The 26435-nt window shown below is 38.6% G+C and overlaps 1 protein-coding gene across 2 annotated transcripts; it reads right to left on the minus strand.

The window, feature by feature from the left end:
* Positions 1-25850, minus strand: LOC104590463 (Galactose mutarotase-like superfamily protein). Of its 2 annotated transcripts, XM_010249139.3 has the most exons (10): positions 25788-25850; positions 25522-25683; positions 22272-22346; positions 4868-4924; positions 4623-4783; positions 4337-4477; positions 2512-2614; positions 2319-2418; positions 555-802; positions 1-373 (listed from the first exon to the last, which is right to left on the minus strand). In XM_010249139.3, exons 2-9 carry the CDS (start codon positions 25612-25614, stop codon positions 588-590), a joined length of 945 nt encoding a protein of 314 aa, XP_010247441.1. In that variant the 5' UTR covers positions 25615-25683; positions 25788-25850; the 3' UTR covers positions 1-373; positions 555-587. The 2 variants fall into 2 exon arrangements, with proteins under 2 accessions (XP_010247441.1, XP_010247440.1); XM_010249138.3 differs by lacking the exon at positions 25788-25850 and having other exon boundaries at positions 25522-25764.
* Positions 25851-26435: the final 585 nt, after the last annotated feature.

Below are 26435 nucleotides of genomic sequence, written 5' to 3' on the forward strand. Positions count from 1 at the left end.
TATCGACGGAGACGTTAACACATCCATCAATCTGTTCATATATCATAGCTGATTGAACTATTGACCAGGTTTGGGCCAAAGGCCTTAGAAGGTCTTGAGTAAGGAAATCCCGGCCCCTAAACATCGATGACCGATCCAAGATAAAAGCCTCCACAATCCTCCCCAGTCCCCAAGATTTATGTACTCAATCCTAAAAGATGTACAAAAGAAGCATAACATTCACTTTTGACATGTGACCAAACAGTACTCATGGAAAGCATCATTATTAGCTAGAAAGTTCTGGTTAATGATTTCACCGACAGCAAAAAAATTAAAAAAAAAAAAGATAAAAACTCAGAATTCATCAGGAAGCGACCCCAGAAAGCAAAAGTTCCTGCAAAATTCCAGACAAATTTTAGTAAACGTTTTAGGGATGGCAATATCAGAAGAAGATTTGGCTGTTTTTATAATGTAGTTCTGGTGTCTGTGATACGAGTTAATGCTACATTTCAACTCAATTAATGCTCATAGGTTCAAAAACTGGAGGTATTGACCTTGTAGGCTCAGATTAGTACCTGTACAGATATGCACCAGAGTCGTTTGATCCTTCAGCTGCCTAGAAGTACCCTCTGAGGATCCAATTGACCACTGCAATAACTAGAAGGAACAGCAGAAAGTTCCTGCCTTCCTCTCCACTCTTCCCCAGGTTTCAGCGTGATGGGTTTCTCAACAGCTGCAGCCTCCACACATAGCATATGCTTGTATTCATCATCCCCAAAGTCGGCCATGGCCTTTGCCTTCCTATCCCAGGGATTCCACACCACTGCAGAAGAAGGGAATTCAGTACCAACACTCTAGGAAATTAAAGGCGGTGTTCGAAAACATCATTGGTTTTGTTTCTGAAAACAAAAACTGCCACATCAGCAAAATTATATTGGTTTTGCTGACATGACTTTTTTTTTTTGTGCAAAAGAAAACCGACGGAAAATCTATGATGCCGGAAAGGAAAGATGTGATATAGGAAAGGATTTGGCCAATCAAAACCCCCATGATTTTTGATGAAAACCCATTTGATTAGTTACCACTTTTATGATGCTGGTTGATTGGTTAAACCAGTGGATAAAATGATCGTAACCTAATATACCATGTTCAAAAACTGGATAAAATGATCGTAACCGACGGAAAATCTTTCCAGCATCATAGTTGAACCCAAATTCCAAGTCCCAAGTGAATTTACTGAAGTTTTAAACCAGTGGATAAAATGATCGTAATCTAATATACCATGTCAAAAAAATCATCCTTTTCTTGGTCCCAAATTTTCTGTTTTTAAATGGAAACCAGCATCAAAGTTGACCCATCTGGGTAAGATAACATTCACACGTAGTGTGGTGGAACAGAACACTTCTGTTCTGTTCATAAATAGAACACTTCCGAACAAAACATTTGCCTCTACTGAAGAAGGGGAGATAAACAGAAAGGTAGCCAGACCAAGGCAATCTAATCATAAACAGGATATAATCCAAACACCAGCAAGAAAAGACAGAAAAATCATATTTTTTCTTTACATTTTTGCATTGAACAATACAAATATAATTGTCATTGGCAAATGTTTGTTACATTGTTACCCAAAATAGTTCAAATAAACAATGCCAGGTAATTGGGCCATCTGAACTAGGGATGTGCATTGTTCGGTTAAAACCGAAAAACCAAACAGAAATTTTCAGTTTTGGTGTTTTCGGATCAGTTATTTTTGTTTTTTGGTTTTTTCGGATCTGTTGTTTTGGTTTTACAAAACTTCTGTTTTGGTTTTCAGGTTTGGAAATTCAATTAATCAAAAAAGCCCGAATTAACTAAATTTAATTATTAATATAAAATATCTAAGATAATATTAATGAAATTTAGTTTTAACCAAAATTCAGTTTCAGTTTGTTTTCTGTTTTACAAGTTCGGTTCTTAAAATTTTGGTTTATGTGGTTCAGTTTTTAACCAAATAAACTAAATGCTCTCCTATTCTGAACACTGATAACATACATCTATGGATGAATCTACCTGCAGGGGGGCAGCCCTGGTCCAGGTTTTGTGAATTAGCCAGGGCAGACCTGTCCGGGCTTCATATTTCTGCAATAACCCAACCAGGCTAACATTCAGGATGTTCTAATGTAGATTGCCTGGTAATCCCCACAGACCCCACAAAAAATTCATGCATAATAATTGCAATAATCCATGGCAAGATCATCCTTCTAAACTAGCATAGGTTGCCTTTTAAGATGCCTGGTCCTCAAGCTCTGAATTCAAGGAACATGTAACTCATAGAAGCAGATGAACATAATAGAACTCACCAGCATCTGGAAGTCCATCTTTTCGCAGAACAAACGTTCTCTTCTTTTCATGGTCCAGAATTGCAATCTTTGTTGGTGTGCTTAGATAAATTTTGTCCACCTTTTCCCAACAAGACATTAATCATAACTTTAAGTTCTATGGTGAAAAATAAATAAAAGAGTTCTTAATTCAACTACATAAACAAATACTTACTTCAAATTCAAATGTTATCGCATCACCTTGTTCAGTAAACCGTTGCTTTTCCTTTAGATTGTCCAGATAATCAAGTGTCTCCAATCCTTCTACCCGCACTTCACTGAACTAAAACAATTTAAGTTAATGGCTTGGGATGTTGACAGTAACAAAACAATCAAGTGTCTCCTTGTTCAGTAAATGTTATAGCATCTCTAATCTAACTACAATAGGAGCTCGGGAAGTTGACAGTAATAAAAATGAGTTAACGTCATTTTTAAGCTATATAAACTAAAGGAAAGCAAAGTTGACCTTAGTTTGCCTAATAGTTGCATACTTAACTACTGCAAACTGGAAGGTTATATATAATGGTAATATAGATTGCCTGAGAACAGCAATATCTCCTAGTAAATTATCCTCATATACAGTTGGTAAGCATTAACACAATCTATACAAATACTTGGAAATATGCAAATCTGATGCACTCTACACATACAAAAGAATGACAAAACACCACAGAGAACAGCAGTTAAAACAATTCATTACTATACATAAATATTACTGAAAGAATGTAAGGATCTGCACAGTCAGCATTTAGCTCAAAACTACACAGAACAGTAGTTAAAACAATTCATTACTATATATGAAATATTATTCAAAGAATGCAAGGATCTGCAGAGTCAGCATTTAGGCTCAGTTTGGAAAGAGTACAAATACAAATATGTACAGTGCAAATACATACAAAATATAAGGTTTTGCACTCTACAAATTTGTATTTGTACTCCTTCCAAACTGAGCCTTAGCAACAAATTTTATTAACCTCGCTCCATGCCAAGAATCCAATAGGCAAATCACCTGCTGACAACTTTTTCTTGTCTCCCCCTTCTACTGACAGTACAGTATTACCATCCATACAACAAGGCCCAGAAAGAGAGGATTCAAGATCTATAACATCTCTGATGCCATGTTATAGTGAGAAGAGCCCGTGTCATCAGACCATCAGACCAAATATCAATTCTGGAAATGGGAACTGCAGACCATCAAATAACCATCCCTCAGATTTGCAGTCCCTTGCTCTTCAAGAGCAATAGCCAGAACCACCACTGCCGAGGGTTAACTTTCAGCAGCACTGCTGCTTCTTAGAACCCTTCCATGTTAGACTCATGACTGCAAGCACCCTACCAACACACACACAAAAAAAAACAAAAACAGAAGCAAAGAAAAAATATATACCCTTTCCACCCAGCACTGAAGCACCTCTGTTGCTTGCATTAACTTAGAAACAAGGGTAATCCAATGCCCATTATAATTAAATCACCTTTAGAAGAACACCTTCCTTGCTGTTACTGATAAAAAAATAAAAAAAATAAAAAAAAAACACCTTCCTTGGTTTGATGGGTAAGGTAAGGTCACACCGTTGCCCAGTAGAGGCACTAGGCAGACCAACAGCAGCTGGCAATTAAAGGGCAGATTTCACAAGGGGATAGGAGAATTTCACACCTAACTAGGCTCCAAAATAGTGATCTGGCATTATAGTACACAAGCAGCAGCATTAAAACATATTTCAAGTGGGGCCACCTCCACCAAAAAAACAGGAGCAATGAATTTATTGTTTGCACCAAAATCCCAACATCAATTGCCAACCTTGTAATATTGCACAGCCTCCTACAAAAGAGTCATACTTGTACAACATTGTAGAGAATTCTATGATATATGAGTTTTGCTTAGGAATTTAAGTAGCATAAAACATTTACAAAGGACAGGAATATTGCAATCGAGAAATTCTGGAATTGTCATTCGAGTGCCAACTCAAAATGTGTACACAAGCCAAAGTTTGTGATTGTACCTGATATCAGACACAGAAAAATAGGTATGATAAGCAAATGTGAATGAAAATGATTTTCCATCAGTATTGGTATTTCTGATGCGGGATGTCAACATTAAATCCCCTCCAGATCCTAGTGTTACCCTTAGACGAAACTCATAACTGCAAAAGACCAGAGAACACATTTATACTTCAGCCATAAGGAAAGAGGATTCATAAAGCAGTAAGCAGAAAAATACAACCACAAATGTAAGCCTAAAACTAAATCTGACAAGATTTCTATATTATTAGTTAAGTATATGTATACCTGTGAGGCCAGATCTTCATATCTTCTTCAGATGGCCTAAGGATCAGATCAACAAAAGCCTTGTTAGAGCTATTTGTTGGAAAAGGAGGTGGATCGTTGTCAATAGTCCAAAACCTGTTCCTTGCAAATCCATGTTGTTCAAGAGATCCATGACTTGCAAACTGCATTGCAGAGCAATTTCACAGAAGCAAGACCAAAAAAATCAAAACAAAGCAACAAAAGAAGTAAATGCAGGGAAAGCATACCTGAGGAAAGCATATTGGAATACCACCCCTTATCGCCTTTGGAGGCTTAAAAATGGCCTAGGAGTAAAAAAAAAAACATTTAGAAGGGATTTGGAGATGCATCCAACAAATGGAAAATACTGCAAGTTAAAATGTTGTACTCGCTACCCACAACCTAAAATGACAACTCTATTTTGGCAACAATAAATCGGTACAAGTATGTAATCGGATTATCATCAAACCAGCACGAGGAAAAATACAAGATACAGCCACTGTCATATGCAGTTACTCTATGCAAATGCAGAATAAAGTGATTAACCAGGTAGAAGCCATGGCAAAGAGATGTAAACCAAGATTGCACATATGGGATTGATCACGTTGCCATGACCACTGTCTGGTTGACCACTTTCTTAAGGCCCACTGAATCAATCATGGACTTCTATTCTTTAGATCTACTGTCTCTTGATTTCTTACTTTCAAGCCAACTTAAGATCCAAAAATCTTCCAGATATGTTTTCTCTTCGTACAAAGATCCTAAAACAGTTCATAGTCATAGAACTGTCAAGAGGGCTTTGATAGTTCAGATAGATTGGCACAAATTATGCTTGCCTTATGGGGTGATGAATCTCATCACTTGTGTGGAGACATTGGGTGCCTGTTAGAGAGCAGGTTCACTGAACATGACTCCTAATAGAATACTTGCATGGAATCATTAGTCAATATTTGTTTCTAACATCCCAGTCATACAAATAATCCTGCAACCAGAGGCATCATGGATATCTTGTGTACGAGGCATTATGATTTGATGGTGCAAATACTTATGCCCTAACCGAGGGACTTAAACATGCACATGTCAGTTGTAGTGTCTTATGCATGGTGGTATGTGAATGCACAAGGAATCTATCACTATCCATGAAGAGAGAGAATGCCTTATGCACCTGAAATTGGTAAGACTTGGGAAGTCCTTGACCAAGGCAGAATGGTGAAGGGAAAGAGTTCAATGAGACATGACTGAACCAGTAGGGTTTGATTTATTCTCCATGACCCTTTTCTCTCTTGGGACATAGTATGGTAAAATGATTTGGCTGTATGATAACTAGAGATGAAAAGGTTCAAACTACTAAATCAAGATGGTAGGGTAGCCATGACATACCACTAGGTCTCACTCATGGTTTGTGGAACACCTATGAATAGGTTGATTATTCACATCCAAGGGAGTTTAAATTCAATTCATCCAAAGTATTGCTCTATTCAACACACAGTCCTTCAATTCCTGGCTGCTCCTTTCCTTCTCTTGAAACATTCTAGCATTCATCAATATCGTTTTCTAAGAAAATGGTGCTACATAGGCACCACATCAAAGAAAACGGTGCTTCAAACAACACCCTCTTGTTAGGTATAGTTTTTCCAGAAAAAACGTTGCTCCAGATCACGCCATAGAAATTGGGAAAGTGTGGTCTGAAGCAACACCAAATTCAATGTTTCTAGGAAAACAGTGCGTTGCTGCCAATGATGCAATGACATGGCATCAATGTGGCATCATCTTGGACGTTGGATAATATAGATCAATGTTGAAAACGTTGATGCCAGCACTGGTACCAAACAAAACCAGTGTTGTTTTCTCAAAAAACGACTATGTGGCAGCACCAATTCCCAAAAAAAAAAATAAGCACACAACTCCACATGCCCAGCACCATTTTTCTCAAAAAATGGTGTGATGTTCCTAGCACCGATGTCAATCACCTACTAGGTGTAAGAGGCCATTATAGGGTTGATTACCTTATGGGTTTTATCTAACATAAGTCCATTATCCTTGGGTTTTCATTGGATAGTTGAATCCAATGATCATTTATGTTTAAATGTTGGGCCCAAACTGAGCCCAAGCTTATCGGGTCAGGGGTTCACTGCCCCTGAGCAGTGGATTCAACCTAACCTCTTCCATAGGTGGGGTCAAACCCTTATGGACTTGTGTGAGACTTTTGTGGGTCCCAACAGGCCCATAACTAAGGCCCACTAATAACAAACAAAAAACATAAACAAAATTAAATAAGAATAAGAACTATGGCCCATTTGGCTCATCATCTCTACACCCCCCTCAAACTAAGCATAGATTCAATCAAGCCCACTTGCCCAACTTGCTTACATAGTACTATAACTATGAGACAATGAAAGCAAGACAAACTTCTCTGAATGCCACTCTTTCTCTTATAAAATGCCTATCTACTCCAGTGTGTTGTCTTATCATGCTGAGTCAGATTGTGAGCTATATGCTAATTGCAACTTGGTTATCACAATACAACATTAAGGGCTTATCATAACAACTTTGAAACTCCATGGGCCATAGCCCTATATTCTACCCCAACTAAAGATCTAACTACCACAAACTACTTACTTTAACAAGAGACAATATTTCCTACCACCAGATGTAGATCTTCTATCATCAATACTACCTTCCCAATCGGCATCTATATAAACCTCTAGCTTCATGTGTCCATGCCTAATGAAGAGAATACCTTTTCCCAAAATTCCCTTCAAATAACAAAAAACTTGTTCCACAGTAGCCATATGTGTCCATAGTTGTCAAGGCGACGCCTAGGCCACAAGGCACCCTTGGAGGGTTGCCTCGTGTAATTGCCACGCAGTTTTGAACAGTGTGTTATAAAATACTTTTATATTCTTATTTTTTGAGGTTATAATTATAAAATAGACATTACTAAACTAAAGTATTTTTTCTGTGTTTATTTACTAATTTCTTTTTATTATTTTCTTATTTGTTAGGGTTTAATCAACACAAAATGTTGCATTGAAACCTCAAAGACTTCAAAACCTAAACCAATAAGGAAGAACTTAAAGTGTTGTCTAATCAACACATTTTCTTCTTCTCCCTCTTCTTCCACCTTTTCTTTTCTTCTTTTCCTATAATAAAAATAGGGGTCCAGTCCCTATATATTTTTTAATTTTCTTTTCTTTTTTCTTTTTTTCTCATGAATATGTTGGAATATGTTGCTTTACTATATTTTAACATGAAGTTTATACTTTTCTTATAAAAATTATGGATGATTATTAAAGAAATATGTTTCTACGGAACTACCCAAGAATGTCTTTTTACTTAAAAAAAAAAATATCCATTGCTTAGGCGACTAGCTGACAAGGCGCTCCCCTATCACTTAGCCTTGTTTTGGTGCCTTGAAAACTATGGCTGCGTCATACAAAGATACAGGTGATAGCTTATGGATGACTTCAATTCCTAATAAATATCTCAACTCCCCTAAATCCTTACTTTTAAATTCTAAATTAAGGAAGTTCTTGAGCGCCTGAATTTCCTTTGTATCACTCACTGTAACGATGATATCATCAACATAAACAATAAGGTAACTAGAGTACCTCTCCTCTTAACAAACAGGGCATGGAAAGAATGTGTCTAAGTGTAGCCAAACTCAATAAGTGCAACCCAAAATCTATCAAACAAAGTTCAAAGGGATTGCTTGAAGCCATAAAGGGATTTTTTCAATTTGCACACATTGCCCTACATTTCATTACCATACATGCCTAGAGGGAGTGACATATAAACCTCTTCAATTACGACCCCATTTAAGAAGGCATTCTTAACATCAAACTGACATAACAGCTAATCATAACTCATAAGTCACAACTCACTACCAAGGACAACAGAACTCTCACTAAGGTCATTTTGAAAACATAATTCCATGCACATGTATAAACACTTGGAAACTAGCTAAGCCCTATACCTCCCAATACATCCAAGGTTCAAAATTTTAATACGAATCGGGTCAAAACGACCAACACGTACCGTATCAATGGCTTCCCGATACACCTTTACAGGGGGTGTTTCAAGGACTGGGCCTAGTTCAAGGGGTAGACGGGCCTTAAACCAACCCCCTTTGAACCAGTTTCAAAGAAAAACTACAAAAAAAAGGCGAGAGGGGTAAGATGGTGCTCAGCTCCGTCATGGGGAGCCTCGGGGGGAATAGTAACTTTGTGGAGGGAGGACTTCGTAGAACTAGTAGAGGAGCTAATAGGAAACTTCACTGTATCCCTAAATTCAGAATGGTGGAAGATGGATTTATTTGGGTGCTAACAAATGAGTATGGTCCAAATAATCACAGAGAGAGGAATGAGTTATGGGAAGAGCTTCATGGAATTCAAGGTTTGTAGGAAGGTCCTTGGTATCTAGGGGGCTTTTAATGCAATAAGATTCACAAATGATCAAATAATCCTAGGCAAGCCATTACAACTAGTATGAGGAAGTTCAATGACTTCATCAATTCCTGTGAGTTACGGAAGCTTCCTTTACTACAAGCTACCCACACTTGGTCCAACTTCCAAGAAAACCCAACCTGCTGAAAGCTTGATAGATTCATATTTAATGATGGTTGGGAGAGCCACTGGAGAGGTTTCGTGGCTAAGGCCCTACCTAGGATAACCTCTAATCACTACCCTATAGAAGTAGGACAAGAACCTCTTGGTAATGAACATAGACCATTCAGGTTTGAAAATATGTGGCTAACACACCCGGACTTCTTGCCTTAAGGTTAAGGAATGGTGGAGTGAAGAGATGAGAGAAGTGAAATGGGATGGAGTTAGATTCCACAAAAAAAATTAAAAATGTTGAGAGGCAAAATAAAAGAATGGAATAAGGATCAATTTGGAAGAGTGGAGAAAGTAAAAGCTAGATTATTGGTTCAGATTGAGGAGTTAGATGCAAAAGAATCCCAAGGGATGATAGATGAGCAAGACAAAGAAATGAGGAGGAAACTGAAAAAGGAGTTAGAGGAGACTTTGTTGAGGGAGGAGATCTCTTGGAGACAAAAATCCAGACATAAGTGGATCAAGGAAGGGGATGAGAATACCAAATTCTTTCATGCTTTGGCTAATGGGAGGAGGAAAAATTTGATACTAAAGCTTGAGGTTGATGGTGTGGAGATAACCTCTCAAGAGGAGATTGCCTGTAGGATTGTAGATCACTTCAAATCCATCTTTCAAAGACCCTTCGAGAATCAGTTAATAGTAGGGGAGGAGAATTGGCCAACTTTGAACCAAACAAATAAGGGATGGCTGGAAAGAATGATTAAGGAAGAGGAAATTAAACAAGTTTTTTCTATGGATAGGGCTAAGGCACCGGGTCCTGACGGATTTACAATGGCATTTTATCAAGGCTGTTTGGACATAGTCAAAGAAGACTTAATTGGAGTATTTAGAGAATTTGAGGATAAAAATTTTGTGAGTCCTAGAATCAATGCCACCTTTATGGCCTTAATTCCCAAAAAGAATGATGCCAGACACCCCAAAGATTTTCGGCCAATTAGCCTGGTGACAAGCATCTATAAGATTCTGGCAAAAGTGCTCTCCAGGAGGATCAAAGCAGTTCTCCCCTCTCTCCTTAGCTTCCTTATTGCAAACAAGAGTGTGGAAGAGATAAGGAGATCGGGCAGGAAAGGATTTGTTTGCAAACTAGACTTGGAGAAAGCCTATGACTTAGTGGATTAAAGTTTCCTGTTGGAGATGTCAAGAAGACGTGGATTTGGGGATAAATGGTGAAATTGGATAAGATGATGCTTAAACTCTTGTCGTTATTCAGTGTTGGTGAATGGGGTGGTTAAGGACTTTTTTCCAACCAATAGAGGCTTAAGACAAGGGGATCCACTCTCCCCTTTCCTCTTTACACTTGTTGTTGTTGTCTTTAGTAGGATGATCTCCAAAGCAAATGAGGAGGGTCAAATAAAGGGATGGAGAATAGGGAGCAGAGGCATTCCATTAACTCACCTTCAGTTTGTTGATGATATTGTTATTTTCTATGAAGGGAATGAATTGAGCAAAGTGGAGAACCTTAAGATTTTAATAAGTACTTTTGAGAGGGTCTCCAACTTGAAGGTAAATTTTGATAAAAGTTGTGTGGCCGGAGTAAACTTGGAGAATAGGGAGATTGAATCCATTGTAGAATGCTTAGGTTGCAATATTTCTTCTTGGCCTTTGACATACTTAGGGCTACCCTTAGGAGGCAACCCTAAAGAAAGTAGTTTTTGGGCCCCTATTGTGGAGAAATTTGATATGTGCTTGGCGGCTTGGAAAAAGAATTACATTTCAATAGGGGATAGGCTGACTTTAATTAAGGCTACACTTGCCAACCTTCCAACCTACTTCCTTTCAGTGTTCAGGATTCCTCCAAGGGAGGCTAAGAAACTGGAGAAGAGAATGAGGGACTTTCTATGGGAACCGGGAGAGGTGAAAAAGGAACACTTGATCAGATGGGAGATAGTTAACAAACCAAAGGAAGAAGGGGGTTTAGGGATAGGGAACATAGTGCTGAAGAATGTAGCCCTTCTAGGGAAGTGGCTATGGAGATGGCCCCGAGAGAGAGAGATTATGGCATGAGGTGGTGGCAAGCATTCATGGTTGTGTAGGAAATGGTTGGGATTCCGGGATATCTCGCCAAGCTACCCTTACTACACCTTGGAAGGCTATACAAGGTATTCTCCCTCGCTTCCTCAGATTCATCAGGTATGATGCTTGTTTTGGTAATGCTATTATGTTCTAGGAGGATATTTGGGTGGGTACTCAACCCCTCAAAGATTGTTTCCCCTCGCTCTATTCCCTTTCCCTTCACAAACATGAGCCAATTGCAACTTTTCTCCCAAGCCCGTTAAACCCCTTATCTTTAAACTGGGACTTTGGGTTTTGTAGAGGGTTAAGGGATGGTGAGTCGAGTTGTGTTATTGAGCTAATTCATTTACTAGAATTTGTTTTCTTGGACCCCACTTCTTCTGATCAAAGGGTTTGGACTCCTCTTCCAAAAGGTACTTTTACTTGCTCTTCTTTTCTAAAATCCCTTAGTTCTAACCCCATTTCCCAAGGATTCCCTGTCAAAGAAGTCTGGGCACGACTTTTTCCCCAAAACATTGTTGTATTCTGCTGGGAAGTCTTCTATGGGAAAATCAATACTTTGGAAAACTTACAGAAAAAGAGACCCTCTCTTTGTCTTTTCCCAAATTGGTGTTCCTTGTGTAAGGCCGAGAATGAGGGTTGTTTCCATTTGCGGATCTCTTGTTCCTTTGCTACAGTTATATGGAGGTGGAGCCTTTGTTTATTTGGAGGTAGGTGGTCTATGCCTTCTGATTTAAGCTTGTTATTCAACCCATCTGTCTTTGTTTGGCACACTAGAAGAAGTAAGGTCATGTGGAAATGTGTTAGGGCAGCCACCTTGTGGACTCTTTGAGAGGAAAGGAATGCAAGAATTTTCTTAGAGAAGGAAAGAGGGTTAGATGAAATGAAGGATTGTATCCTAAAAAGAGCAATCCATTGGCTGAAAACTGTGGATATCTTTGATGACTTCTCCTTTGATGACTTGTGGAGGAATTGGCTAGTAATAGCTAACACTTCAACAAAGAATGATAGAATTCTGTCAGAATGGGTTCTGCCTTTGGAAGGTGTCATCAAGCTGAACTTTGATGGAAGCAGCCAAGGCAACCTCGGGCCTTCAGGTATAGGGGGTATCCTGAGAAATAAGGACAGCAACATAATTTCCCTATTCTCAGGACCGGTGGGAGTGGGGGATTCCACAAGGGCAAAAATCCTTGCTGTAGGACAAGGAATTCAGATCGCCAACCAGCTTGGGGTGGAGCATCTCCTAGTTGAAGGGGACTCTCAAGTGGTAACAAGGTGGCTCCTAAACTTGGATACCACCATTTGGGGCTACAAAGATCTCATCAAAAAAGTAAAGTGGTTAACCAGCAATACGAGAGTTGAGGTAAAATGGGTTAGTAGGTCTGCTAATTCTTTGTCTGATGCTTTAGCCAAACAAGGCGTTTCTAGGGAAGATCTTTTTTGTGCTTCTTTGTAAGTTGTTATTAATTTGGAAAGTTGTACTTAACTAGCCCGAAGAGGTTGCAACTCATGCCTTTCCTTGGGGACTTTGTACTATTGTTTATTGCTGATTAATAAAATTATTTCAATTATCAAAAAATAAATAAAAGGCGAGCAAAGATACAAGTCGATACACCGATAGGGCCGTATCGGCCTGTATTGATATTTTGAACCTTGGTACCATCAACATGATACTTAATGGTGAACACCACTTACATCCCACTAGTTCCTTTCGATAGGGCAAATCTGCAATGTCTCAAGTACTATTCTTGCGAAGTGCTTCTATTTCAATTCTCATAGCCTCCCTTCATTCTAGCTTAAACAAGGCCTTTGTAACCGACTTGGGTATAGAGTGAGAAGAAATTGAGGCTAGGAAAGAATAATATGAATGTAACAAGAAGTTGTAAGAAAGGTGTTTGGAGATACAATGTGTTGTACATTTTCTCTTACCTTTTCTCACAACTATAAGTCCAAGTGTAGGAAGGAAGGTGTTGGAGCAAGTGGTAAAGGACTTGTCCTCTCTTCAAGGACTGGGAGTGTTTGAAACTCAACTATAGATGGAGGAACAACAAGTTCATGTTGTAGCCTATCTTTGGTACCACATCTAAACAATAGTGAAAACTGAAGAACTAGCAGATGGAGGAGCAATAGGAATTTGAGAACAAGGAGACGAGGACTTTGCCAAAGAAACAAACAACTCAATAGAATCCTTCCCCCTCAAGAGAATGACTATAAAAAGGAAGTGACTCAGCAAAAGTGGCATCCATGGAAGCAAAACGGGTGCCACTAGTGGGATCAAAATAGCAATAGCCCTTTCGAGTCTTGGGTTCAAATTTATGTCTCTAAGAGCTAAGAATATGGACATAACAAGTGCAACCAAAGACACACAAATGAATACAAGAAAATCATCTCTTAGGAAACAGAACTAAGGGAGATTTGAACTCCAAGACTCAAAGAGGCATGCGGTTAATAAAATAGGCAATTATCATAACTACATCACCCCAAAATCTCACTGAAACATAGAAGGCAAAAAGGATACTCCTGGCTACTTCAACATGTCAATTCTTTCTCTTTGCCACTCCCTGTTGCTCTAGAACAAGCACAAGAGCTCTAATGCACAATCCCAAATCTCTCAAAATATTTAGTAAGGTCCTTATATTTCTTAGAGTTGTCTAGTCAGAATATTTTGATGTGGGTTTCAAAGTAGGTAAGAATAGGCAATCCAACATGAGATTGCATAAGATAAAACCAGGTATAACGAGAAAATCCATCAATAAACAGAAAAAAGTATTTATAACCAAACATGCAAGGTAAATGGTATGGCCCCTACACATCAGATTGAACAATATGAAAAGGAATTATAAATCATTTATTACTTGTAGGATAAGAATTTCTCAAATGCTTTGACAACTCACATGACTCACAAATTAGACTTAACAACTTAGTTTCTTTAAACAAAGTTGGAAACAAGAGACTCAAGGAAGAAAAAGATGACTTAATCAGACATAACAAAATACGATTGACTAACTCTGACACGTTAGAGCCAAAGGTTGCTCTTTGATGTGATATTTGACTTTGTTTAGGCATATCCAATAAGTATATCCCACTTGCCTCATGGTTACTCCCAAATCACCTTCCGAGATTTCCTATCCTGAAAACCACAATAAGAAGGGAAAAAGGTTACACTGGAGTATTTTGTCAAATTACTAACTGAAAGCAAGTTGGTATTAAGCTTAGAAACATGAAGAATTGGAGATAAGCTGCGGGTATTTGAAGCTCTGATGTTTCCCTTGCCAAATATAAGAGTAGGAGAGCCATCAGCAAGGGAGATCTTGTGTCAGCCAGATAAAAGCTAGCAAGTAGAAAATAAATGAGACACAATAGTAATATGGTCAAAGGCACTAGAGTCAATTATCCAAGGGATCCTACAATTACTTGAGATAGAAGCATGATTCGTAGTGTCACAAATACTTGAATGAGCATACATAGAAGAAGAACCATTTCCTGAGGAGGTAGTAGCTGCAATGGTAGATTCTAAGTGGCTGATGAGTTGACCATACTTCTCATACTCTGCTCTAGTGACTACAAGTTGTTTGCCCACTAATTTTTCATCACTGGAACCTTTTTCAACCTAAGAAGAGGTGGCTACATTGCGTTGCCACCTTCCCCGCTCTCATTCTTCTTACCATTATTATTGTTCTTAAATTTAGGAGGAATATGCTCTGGATGTAGCTTCTAACAGGTAGCTTTTATGTGCTTTAGGTTTTTTGTAATACTCACACACTAAACCTTTCTTCTCAATGGTAGCCTTGGCTTCTTTCCAACATTGGCAAAGTGATCAACTGGGACTTCTGCAACTTGCACCTATCTGCTACTCTCCTCACTACTAACCATGGCATAAACTTGGGATAAAGTCACTTCATCCTTTGCTAGAATGTCCTATCTAACAATATCATACTCAGGAGTTGAGTCCAATAAGAAACTCAAAAACTCGATTCCTCTTCACCAACTTCCGACAAGTCTCAACATCCTTAGTACACCCCCATAAACAGTCCCCAACAAGTTAATATCCTACCAAAGAGATTTCAACATAGAGAAGTAAACAAGTAAAGGCTTCTCCCTCTATCATTCTTTAGCTTATAAGCCCTAACAACATTCAACTTCTAGGAATAAAATCTTTGTAACACTATCCCACACTAGCTTTACAATATCCATCCATAGATAATTATGGTTGATATAAGGCTACATGGAATTTACTAACCAACCTACAACTATATATTTTTCCTACATCCACCTTTCATAGGCAGGATCATCCTCCTTAGGATGCTTCTTACTCCTAGTGATGTACCCCCATTTCCCTCTACTGTAGACATGAATCTTAATTAACAGAGACAATGCCAAATAATTAGTCCCATCTAACTTCACTTGGGTTACTACCCCCAACAAAGTCTCTACAGACCCTCCTAGGCCAAACCCGAAGTTTATGGTTGTTTTGTTTTCATCTCACTTCCAATTTGCTCCATTTGCCGAACGAAAACAAACAAAAATAAAACTAGGATGTTACTAGTCAAGACCCACTCCCCTAGGGCCAAAACTACCCTCCAAAACAGCCAAAAATAAGATGTCATCGAACCCAACAACCCAAAAATCTTTGCAAATTGGATTGATTTCAAAAGTAATCAAAAATCTTCTATTCTATCCCTAAGCACCATTCCAAACTCCTATACCCCTTGATCCAAAAGCTCTCCAATTAGCTAGGGTTTTCGGGAAACTCTCCAAGAACCAACTGAAGGGATGGGATATCCATCACATGGACGCCCAAGTTTTGCGGAAGGGACGGGGCGAATTTCAAAACTTTCTCCCATCTTTACAGGGAATTGAATTCCCTATATTTGAAAAACATATTTTTCAATGATCAATCTTGAATCAAGAACCAAACCAGATCTGAACCAAAAGGAGTAGGAGGGAGGATGTACCTGATACGGAGAAACAGTATCTCCCAATGGAGGTGTTCACACCCAAGGAAGGATCCAAAATATGCTCCCACTGAAGATGGCGCAGTGCAGGATGGAACAGAATCAGCAATGTTCTTCCAAAAGAACTTGACCCTTCGCAAGAATCAACTGGATGGCTTGTGAGTACAGCTCCAACCAATCTTTTCCCAAAAGATTGGAATCAAGATCAGATCTTGATTTCTCCCAAGAACTGGAGATCGAACTGAAGGTGATGGCAGCGGCAGGAAGGAGGCGGCAAGAGAGAATTCGCAAGGTGCAGAAATCTCTCTTCTTGTGATTTTCAGCTCTGAAGAGAATTGAACATCAATCGCTAACTGTGTATCGCCCCTTTCTTTCTTTCACAATCTTAAAGGGATCAGCTCCTAATCCCATTAGGAATTGCTAATCCAAATCATATTTGGATTAGAAGTCCCTTTAAGTGATAAGGGATAACCCTTATCTTATCTGTAGATCATATCAGCCATCTCCTAATCTAATTAGGAGGCTTCCAGATCTAAATCTCATTTAGATCTTGGACTCTCTAAGTGGATAGGGTCTAGGCCCAATCCTATCAGCTGATCCATCTCAGAATTCGCCTCTTTAAGTGACTGATCAAATCAGCCCAGTTTGAAATGGGCTTAAGGCCCATTTAAGGTTATGTACTTATTTAGCCTTCCAAGCTGCTGCCCAGTTGGGCTTCCTTGTACGACATGGGACCCAAACATTGATCTACACATCAGCCACATGGGTTCAGCCCAACCTTTGTTACAAGGCCTAGCCAAATACACTGTTATGGATAGTGCACCCCCTGAAACCCATCTTGTGGGCTCTATGGGCCCAACACTTACCCTAAGTTGTCCCTGGGCCAAGCCACCTTGTAACACCCAGGGATTGTGGGCAGATGCAAGATTAGCCCATCAAGTATTATCCTCAATGGTCTTACACTTAACCTCTCAGCCCATAATGATCAAACACTGCCCGACAAGGGAGGACCTCTCCCTCGACTGCAAAGAACAGTGTTGCACTCTCCGCTTACATGGATCTCGGGAATTAAAACCTTTTGCATATCATTTCGAAACCATAACATATATATCTTTATATATAAATATATTTTGCAAAACAAAATCTCAACAATTGAAATCGGCTGCCGGCAGTCTTGGTTTCCATTAGAGAGAGTGCATCCCCGATCATTACCTTTGTCCAATAAAGGGGCTGATCCTGTCACTATGATCACCCACTCAGATGAATTCTCAAACTGTCTCAACATACCCAGGTTTTGACCCCTGCTAAGGATCTCACTGATTGGTATATCAAAGACAGCCCAATCCAACACCTAGTGCAGTATCATAATCGAGTCTAGGGGTTAGGTGTAACTTTCCAGTTTTGCCCATCTATCTCCAAGGTCCAGGGCAATACTGGAAATCTGGTCCGGTTTAGAGGTTCTATTAATCCTACACTGCATGTGCTTCAGGTCTCACCCTGGAAGCTGAGACAAGCCACCCCAACAATTGGCCGCACATCAGTGTCAGCCTTGGCAGGATAAATCTCCCCAGACTTACCCAATGGTTGTGAACATTCTAAACTAACACAAGTCTCATTAAGTGTCCAGTTTAAGGGTATTACACAGAAACACACCACAGGAACATGAATCAAATGTGTACTTTATTCATTTATAATAAATTCATAATGTACATAATTTTGATTGAAGCTAAGGGCATACAACTGTCTAACCCCAACCTCAGGCCTCAAACAAGCACTGCAATCTTCTCCAAAAGCCTCCTCTAATTGGGCTGAATGATTGTTAACCAATCAACTCTCCATACAACCTATCTATGGGATTAAAAAAGGGAAAAAAAGGAAGAATGTAGGAACCTTGCTCCGATACCAAGTTGTAAATCCCACCCATAAAAATTTGAAATAAAATAGAAAAGAAAAGGAAGATTGAAGACGATGAAAGAGGGAAAATGTAGAAGATGGAAGAGAAAGGAGGAAAGGAAAGAAGGGTCAATCGAACCTCTATCCAGTCCCCCCACAATTATCTTTTATTCTTAGATTCTAAAGTGAGTACAATTACACGAATACCCTTGGTATGATGGCCAACACTAAAAACAATAATAAAAGAAAGAAAACAGGTCCGTTACTAAGGCCCACTAATCACAAACATAAAACATAAACAGGATTAAATAAAAACAAGAAAAATATGGCCCATTCGGCCCATCATCTCTACAACTTCAAAGATTTTTAAGTCCTGATGCTCTCCAATTATTTAGTACTTTTGACAAGGTTTTCCTCAATACTTCTACACTGGATTGTAGAATTTGGACAATCTCAGCTTCAAGGTTCATCCTGTGCCTCGTTCATTAAGTCCCTTGCCCCTTCACCTCGATCTAAGACCTTGCAAGTAAAAGATATTTGAAGTAGCCCAATTCAACTCAAAATTAGGGCTTTCTGTTTGGATGTTTATTTCTAAAATCAACATTGTTGAGACTCTGCAAAAGACCTTGGTGTTTATCCCACCATCGGTGTATCTTTGTAAAGTTAATGGAGAATCTATTCATCACCTTCTAGTCTCCCATTCCTGCTCATTGTGATTGGGCATGGTTCTTCTCTCATTGCATCTGGCAGCTTGACACCTCCCTCTAATGTGGTGGGCTTATTCAAAACCTCTACCATCCCTTCGCATAGAAAGAGAGGAAAAATAATGTGGAAATGCACCAGGGCAGCAATAACAATAAGAAATCATTGAAACTATATCAGTAAGGGTTGTGCATTGGATCAAAACTTCTGACAACAAAAAGTTGTCAGAAAAACTGTCAAACCCAATACAAGACAGACCCACTCAACTGTATTACAAACTATATTACAACTGAGCCCAGTACTTATGTTGTCTTTTGAACCCCTTTCTTTAGCTAAGCCATCTGCAAAACTATTAGCAGATCTCCTAATCCACTTGATTGGAATCGTCATATCTTTTGATAGCCATTTGAAGCACCTGAATTCATTTCTTTGCTTCCAAATCACACCTTCAACTTTTTTTAATCACCCCACAACCAACTTCAAATCACCTTCAAGAACCAACCTTCCAATTCCCATATCTTTAGCCATCTTTACTCCAAATACTGCAACAAAGAATTCTGCACTTACAGAATCACCTTGCTCAATTGGAGTTCTTTGAACCCTTTCTCAACAGAAGACATACATAGAAACAGGCAATGGATGATTTGTTCATCAGCTAAACAAAAAGATCTTGGGCATTGAAGTACACCCAGCACCAAATAACATCATCAAATTAAACTTTGATAGATATAGTTTGGGTAACACAGTACCTTCTGGAGTCAGAAGAGTCTTTCGAGAACACAACAGAAATATCCTAGCCATCCATCTTCAGAGAACCTTTGTACATGGAAAATTTAATAAGGGCATAACTGAAGCCAATAGTACAGAGACTGCAATAAGGAAAAGGCTAGTAACATCTTTTTCAGTGGAAGGTGAGTCGAAAGTAATAGTGGAATGACCCAAAGAAAACAGCATAGGATCCTAGCATTACACAGCATCATATTTAAAGAGACAAGGGCTCTCAAGGAAGGAATAGAAATTGAATACACTTGGGTACACAGATCAGCAAACTCTATAGCAGATACTCTTGGGTACACAAACCAGCAACATATTCCAGGTTGTCTGAGGCTTCAGTTTGCAGGGGAATGGTATGTCAGTAATTTTGGAAGGGGAGGATGGGATGATTTTGAATGTCAGATTGAATGATGCGAGTAATCAAGGCAAGGCATACAATCTGCAGCCTGAGAGCAGTGGGAAAGTCTACGAAAGCTGTAGCAGAGGAAGTTGGGAAGATGAAATGTTGTCTGCAAAAAGAAGATGAGGAGGCAATACTTTTGAAGGGAAAAGAGGTAAATCTGGAAGGGAATTGGGATAGAAGAGTCAAGAGAAAGACACATGGGGTCGGGTGACCTGGAGAGTAGAGAAGCCAAAAAGTCAAATAATAGGGCTTTGCGAGAAAAGTGGAACAGAATTTTTTAGGTAATGAGGAGGAGAGAGGTTTGAGTGGGGACCACTTCAGTTAAAAAGGTTTAAAAGAGATAGGAAGGGGTAACTGGAGGAAGAGGGTTGAGATTTTAAAGGGAAGGGGAAAAGTATTGAAGGCATAAAGTGAAAAGGGTAGGAGCTGCAACTGATCAAAGTAGAACGGCCAAGGAGAATAGCTCGAAGGTTGATTAGGTTTGGGTTATTACAAGGTTCAACAATAGAAGAAAGATTATAGTGGTTAGAAAGGGGAATGAAGAACAAGGGTGATGTGGTCAATCAAGGAGGAAAGGTCGACTCAAGTTCCAATGAGAAGTTAAGAGCCGCAGGAATTGGTCAACTCGTTTGTGGTTACAGATCAAGTAGCGGGGCTCCCAGGACCTTCCCAATACTTTCAATATTCAGACAGTAGATCTACAGATGTTCCAGTGAGGGAGTCAATTGAGGGATTAGTGGTGGCACACCCAGTTGTTGGTCAAATTGACTTAATAGAGGAGACATAGGGGTCATTTAGTCTTGACAAGGTACAAGAACCACGTTTCTCTAGTTTAGTTTCATGCTCAATCGCGGATCTTTCTACTCAGAGTAACACTGGAAATGAATTTAGTGGGGCGGATGTCTGTAGGGAGATAATTTCATGTGGCTGAGGTGGCTGCTCCAGGGGTGGAGGCTTTGTGATCAAAATCCTACTGTTCCTTTTGGTGGACTAGAAGTTGAAAGGAGAATTCACAGACTTTTGGTGCAGACTCAGTTGGTACGATTTCAAAGAGGAAAAAAGTAGATTTGGATTTAATAGTTGATAAGGATGTTCAACTTAGTAAGTTGTCGGGCCTTTCCCCTTTAAGGTGGCAAGGGGTTCTCTGGAACTTTCTTGGATTGGGAGAATAGTAGAAGGAAAATGCTTCAGTCAACGTAGAAAGTTGCTGTGATGACAAGGTGGAGAACATGGAGTAAGCTTTAAAGCTGGGCTGAAAATGAGGGTGATTTTTTTATCTCTTTTGTAGGGGGGGAGGGGGGGTTAGGAGATTGTGAGTTGAGATGATTCTTTTTTTTTTTTTTTTTGTTATCAGGATGTTGTATTAAGGCTGTAGTTGAGTTGTTTCGGGGGTTTTCTTTCTTATCTTGGGTGTAGTTTTATCACCTTTCTTATGTACTTTCTTTTTTCCTTTTAATGAATTTTTACTTTAGATTTCAAAAAAAAAAATAGAGGGCAGCTATTTTGGGAAGAATTGGATTTTGATTTCAAGTTTATTTGGGATTAGGTGGCAGTATCCATCCAATTAAGGGACTGCTTGTCAGCCTGTAAATATTTATTATGATTTGTTCTCAATATTAATAAAGTTATTGTTTAACTAATGAAAGAAAAAACATTTTTTGGATAAGACAAAGTAATAAAAAATAACACTAATTAAAGATCATAACGGCACCTGTTTACCTAGATTTTTTTGGCCCTATAGAACAAGGAAACTCCTCAATAGATTCAAGGTTTAAAGCTAACGAGTATTCATAGGGTGAATGATGTGTAGGTGAAATGATGTGAAGCTAATGAGTTTTCATTTCTGTACTGCTTTGTGTTGGGATTGTAGCAGTACTTGTTTGGCCTGCTGCCCTTTTCTGAGGTAGTGAGGAGATTACATTTTGCAATAAAAATGAATACATTATTTATCAAGATTCTACGTAAATAAGAAATAATACTACTCCCTCAACAAGTACAAACACCATTATAGGCATTTTGAATTTACAAGGATCGTAGAGAATCACTTGTCTCTTATGTTTCACACAGAAAGGGAGGAAAAAAGAAATTTCTTACCAAGGTTAAAAAGCACTCCAGGAAAACTTAAGACAATATAAACATTATGCAAATGTCAATATGTTAGGTTTAGAAGACAAATTACTTCAATCACATTACATACCAAGGTAATTCATGTTCTTGACATTATATAAGCTTGATATTAATATGATAAGCCATAAAGAAGCAATACATATCAACAAAAAAAAATACCTATTAATACCTTATTACTGACAAAAAGCAACTCTTCCCCATGATCATTCTTCCAAGATGTCACTTGACCTCCATACAAGTATACCTGCAACAAGCAGAAGAGTATGATTGCTCTTTTTATGGTAAGAAACGAATAGAAAAAGCAGTATAAGATCTTGCGAACAAGGCAGTGTAAGCCTACCCAAAACAACCTAAGAACTCAAATATTACTCAATTATGTAGCCAAATCTCATAATCCAAACAACCTAGCCTCTAAAATCAAATAAAAAGGAAATGCATCAAATACTTACAAAGACAAGTAGAAACAGAAGGGTATAATTGTTATCAACTTTCAAGACAAAGAGATGCAATGCAGATAAAAAACACAAGGGTATGATACTATGATCATTTAATTTCCGAAATAAGAAAATAAGTCTAAATGCAGAATAAACAGTTGTTAAACTTCTATTAAAAATGTATAGAAAAAATAACATGTAATAAATGGAGGCAATGCAACAAAAATCACTTTTTTTTAAAATAAAAGAAGAAAATTATTGAAAAATAAAAGCAGATTACAACACTACAGGGGTGTTAAGATAACACCCGAACCCTCTACCAACCCCAACAAAGCTTACAAAGACACAAGACTAACCAAAGAAGAACTAAGAACCCCCCCCCCCATACAGCAAAGCTCACAGAGACACAAAACAAACAAAAGGAAAACTGATCCCTTCATACAACAAGGCTTTCAATGCTTTCAATGGCTCAAACAGACAAAAAGGAAAGACAAAACCACCCTTCAAACATGGGCTAGTCTTCAGGAAGCTTAACACTGGTTTTTTCAAGTTCATCTTCAAAAGCAAGGAAGCAAGTAATATCCTGTTGAGTGAACAGAACAATGCAACAAAAATCACAAAAATGCACTTTGAAGAAACAGAGAAATATTTCCACATTATTTATGAGATTAGGTGTCCCAGGGTTTCTTCATTTTCAGAATAGATATCCCAGATTGCCAATTAATACCAGTGTCGCATGGACAAGGACATGGAAATCATAATCTAACATCATGTCCCAGTCAAACTTGGCAAGAAGAAAATACAAGGACCCATGGATAAATAATTGAGAAGTATATTAATTTAGTCTATTTTTTGGTATTCTAACATTATATAGCTATAAAAATGTTAGAACTTTATCATTTTTACTTAAAAATGGTTTCTAGAAAAAATGACATTGACTGTGTAGACTGAGACACTGGTTATTTATTTATGTCAAATAAGCAAGTAAATAAAAAAAAATGTTATGTTGAAGTGTCAAACAATAATCCATGGAGTGTTAGAATACAACACATGTCTGATATAGAACTTCATCCGCTCAAGAGAACCCAAAACACTGATAAATACATGACTTAAAAGTACTGGCTAACAATAATTACCTCTTATAGTAGAAGGAAAAATAATACTAAAGCAAAAAAGAACAGGAAGTATTGCAATGTCAACAGACAAACTTATTCGTTCTTTTCTACCAATAAGATCAGAGCACTCCTGCTTGCTCTTCACGTAAGACATGAAGCCCTACTCAGATGCCAAACTAAAACCTATCTGACTCCACAATTGAGTTTAATAATGGCTCAACTAAAACCTATCTGACTCCACCTACCAAGAGTTTTATGGCACATGATCCCAAAACCAATTGTACTCCAAACGATGAACAGCGTGATCACTTACCGTTTCATTCTGCAAAACCTCCAGACTGTTGAAGTCACATGTTAATGCACTCTCACCATCCATTGGTTAGAAAGCTTCATTAGTAAAAGTTGTCCTATATGAGCCACAACATCCTGAAGAATTGCATATTGTTTTTTTTTATAGGAAAACGAATTGCATATTGTTGTCCAAAGCTTATGTTACACTGTTTACCAGCATTCCATCTGCTGCTATTTTAACCAAAATTTAGTTACAAAAGGTTACAGAAATGCCCAATAAGGCAAGGATAATTTAGACATCATAACATAATTTTCAAACTAATAAAACTTCTCATTAGCTTTATTAGTTGGTGCCATTAACTTTTAGATTGTAAATAGCAACAATCAAAAAACAAGGCAATCTTATTGCGGATCAAGTGGGCATGATGTTGTCATCAAAAAGTTCTCTGCAAATCATCCATGAATTTATCCCAACTCAATATCAATGAACCCAGTCTTCAAATTCAAAACAAGAAAACAACTGTAACACATACGGGAGAAAAACACATAGAACTCCCAAAACTTGCAAACCCCCTTATAACAACAACCAACATCAGAGGCCGGAGGAGTTAGAAACTTTGCAGATGATGATAACAAATAAACAAGGAATAAGCTCCTCAGTAAAAACACAGTTTCACAAACTAAAAAGAAGAAAGAAATGAAGGAAGTTCTATAATTGATGGTGCTGATAAAGGACAAAGCCAAATGCATGTCATTCGATCATGCAATTTCTTGGATAACAAGTGGTGTCAACAGGAATGGTAAAAACATTCAAGAGGGCGTCCATCAAAATTGCAACAACAGTCGGTGTCTATGGACACAAATGTACCTACTGGAACCAAAAATCATCCTTCCCCGAAAGCTAACAAAACAGATCTATCTTATGTGTTAAATTGTAGTGTTTATTGTAGGGGTATTTTAGTCTTTTCTGTAATGTTCTCTCTATTATTTATTAGTTCGATCTCCACAGGGTTCCAGCTTTCGTTCTTCTCCTTATTCTTCTTCTCTTCTCTCTGAACTTCTATTCCGACTTGTTCTGGGAATTTTATACACTTTTTCCAAATCTATTCCATATTTTCAGGTCTGATCACATTATGTCAAACCACGTACTCTCCTAAACCATTTCCTTCAAGAGATCCAACACAATTGCATGCATGCAACACCGCAACTGACAACAGAGGGCTCGAACATTGATTATAATCAACAAAAACAACACTATACATAAGCAAGATTCAAAATCTAGTACCGAATTCACCATACAACAAATACAATCAATCATCAGGGACAAATTAATAGAACATCATCCCAACCAGATACTTCAAGAACCGAGAAAGAAAACACAAGAAACCAACAGAATATCACATGAAGCAATAGATCCGCGAAATGAACAAGACTAAAAACATCAAGAACCAAAGATCCACCACAATCCATCCAAGGCATCAAAAAGTGCATTGGAAAACAAGTTCATTCAATCAAGATTATCCGCCCAATTCAAGAAACAAACGAGAGAGACTAAAAGAAATGGAACGAAATTCCTGACCTCGGCAGAGCTGCCGCGAACCTCTCTCAGAACGACCTTGTCGAGGCCATTAATGCCCTTACAGAGCTCAACTGAAACCCTTTCGCTCGACATCGCTCAAAGCCCATAACAAGGCGAAAACCCCTCGAACTCGCTTCACTCTTCTGTTCTCTGCCTTCCAACCTACAAATGGCAAAAAAATCTTTCAAACCTCACAATTTATATCCCTCAATAACCGAACCTCTTTCCGTATAAATAGAGACTAGAGAGAGGAGAGAGAGCGCTACCGTGGTGTGATGTGAAAGATACAGTGATTATTTTTCGCTTTTTTCTCTTTTTCTACTCAAAGCACTTTTGAGGGGGTTTGAGGTGCTTTCTATGTTGAACAGGCGACGAGTGGACGAGGCCATCATCTGACGAAAATGCCCTCTTTATACAAAAAAATGGCTACCATACCTCGTGAAGTTGATTGGGCTGTATACTGTTGCTTGTAATCTCTGACCATACACGTAGCCCATAAGGAACATAGCCCACCAGTTCAACGATAAGGATCGCGTAGAGGTCGAAGGCTGATCAAGAGGTGGGGCCCACTACATGATTAGTCATGCAGAGGACTCATGTCTCGGATACTTGTGTCGTGAACTTGTGAGAACAAATACTGCCAAGTATTTGGACACGTCAGCGAATAAAACGAAGAGACACAGAACACTGCCATTATCCAAACCACACACTCCACACTTCCAGATCTCTGGATCTTTAATCGGGTATAACCCGAGAACCGAAAACGTTTCCGCATACCCATTTCCCTCTTCTCTGGTGCGTCTTTTCCGGCTTAAAGAACAGATTCATGATTGTTTACTCGTTATCAGATGCGAATGTTGAAGTGATCCAATCTCGGGAAGAAGACGTTGATCTCTGAGAACTGAGATGCGTTC

Source organism: Nelumbo nucifera, chromosome 8, assembly GCF_055504915.1.
Source record: "Nelumbo nucifera cultivar China Antique chromosome 8, China Antique-T2T, whole genome shotgun sequence".
Taxonomy (NCBI): Eukaryota; Viridiplantae; Streptophyta; class Magnoliopsida; order Proteales; family Nelumbonaceae; genus Nelumbo; species Nelumbo nucifera.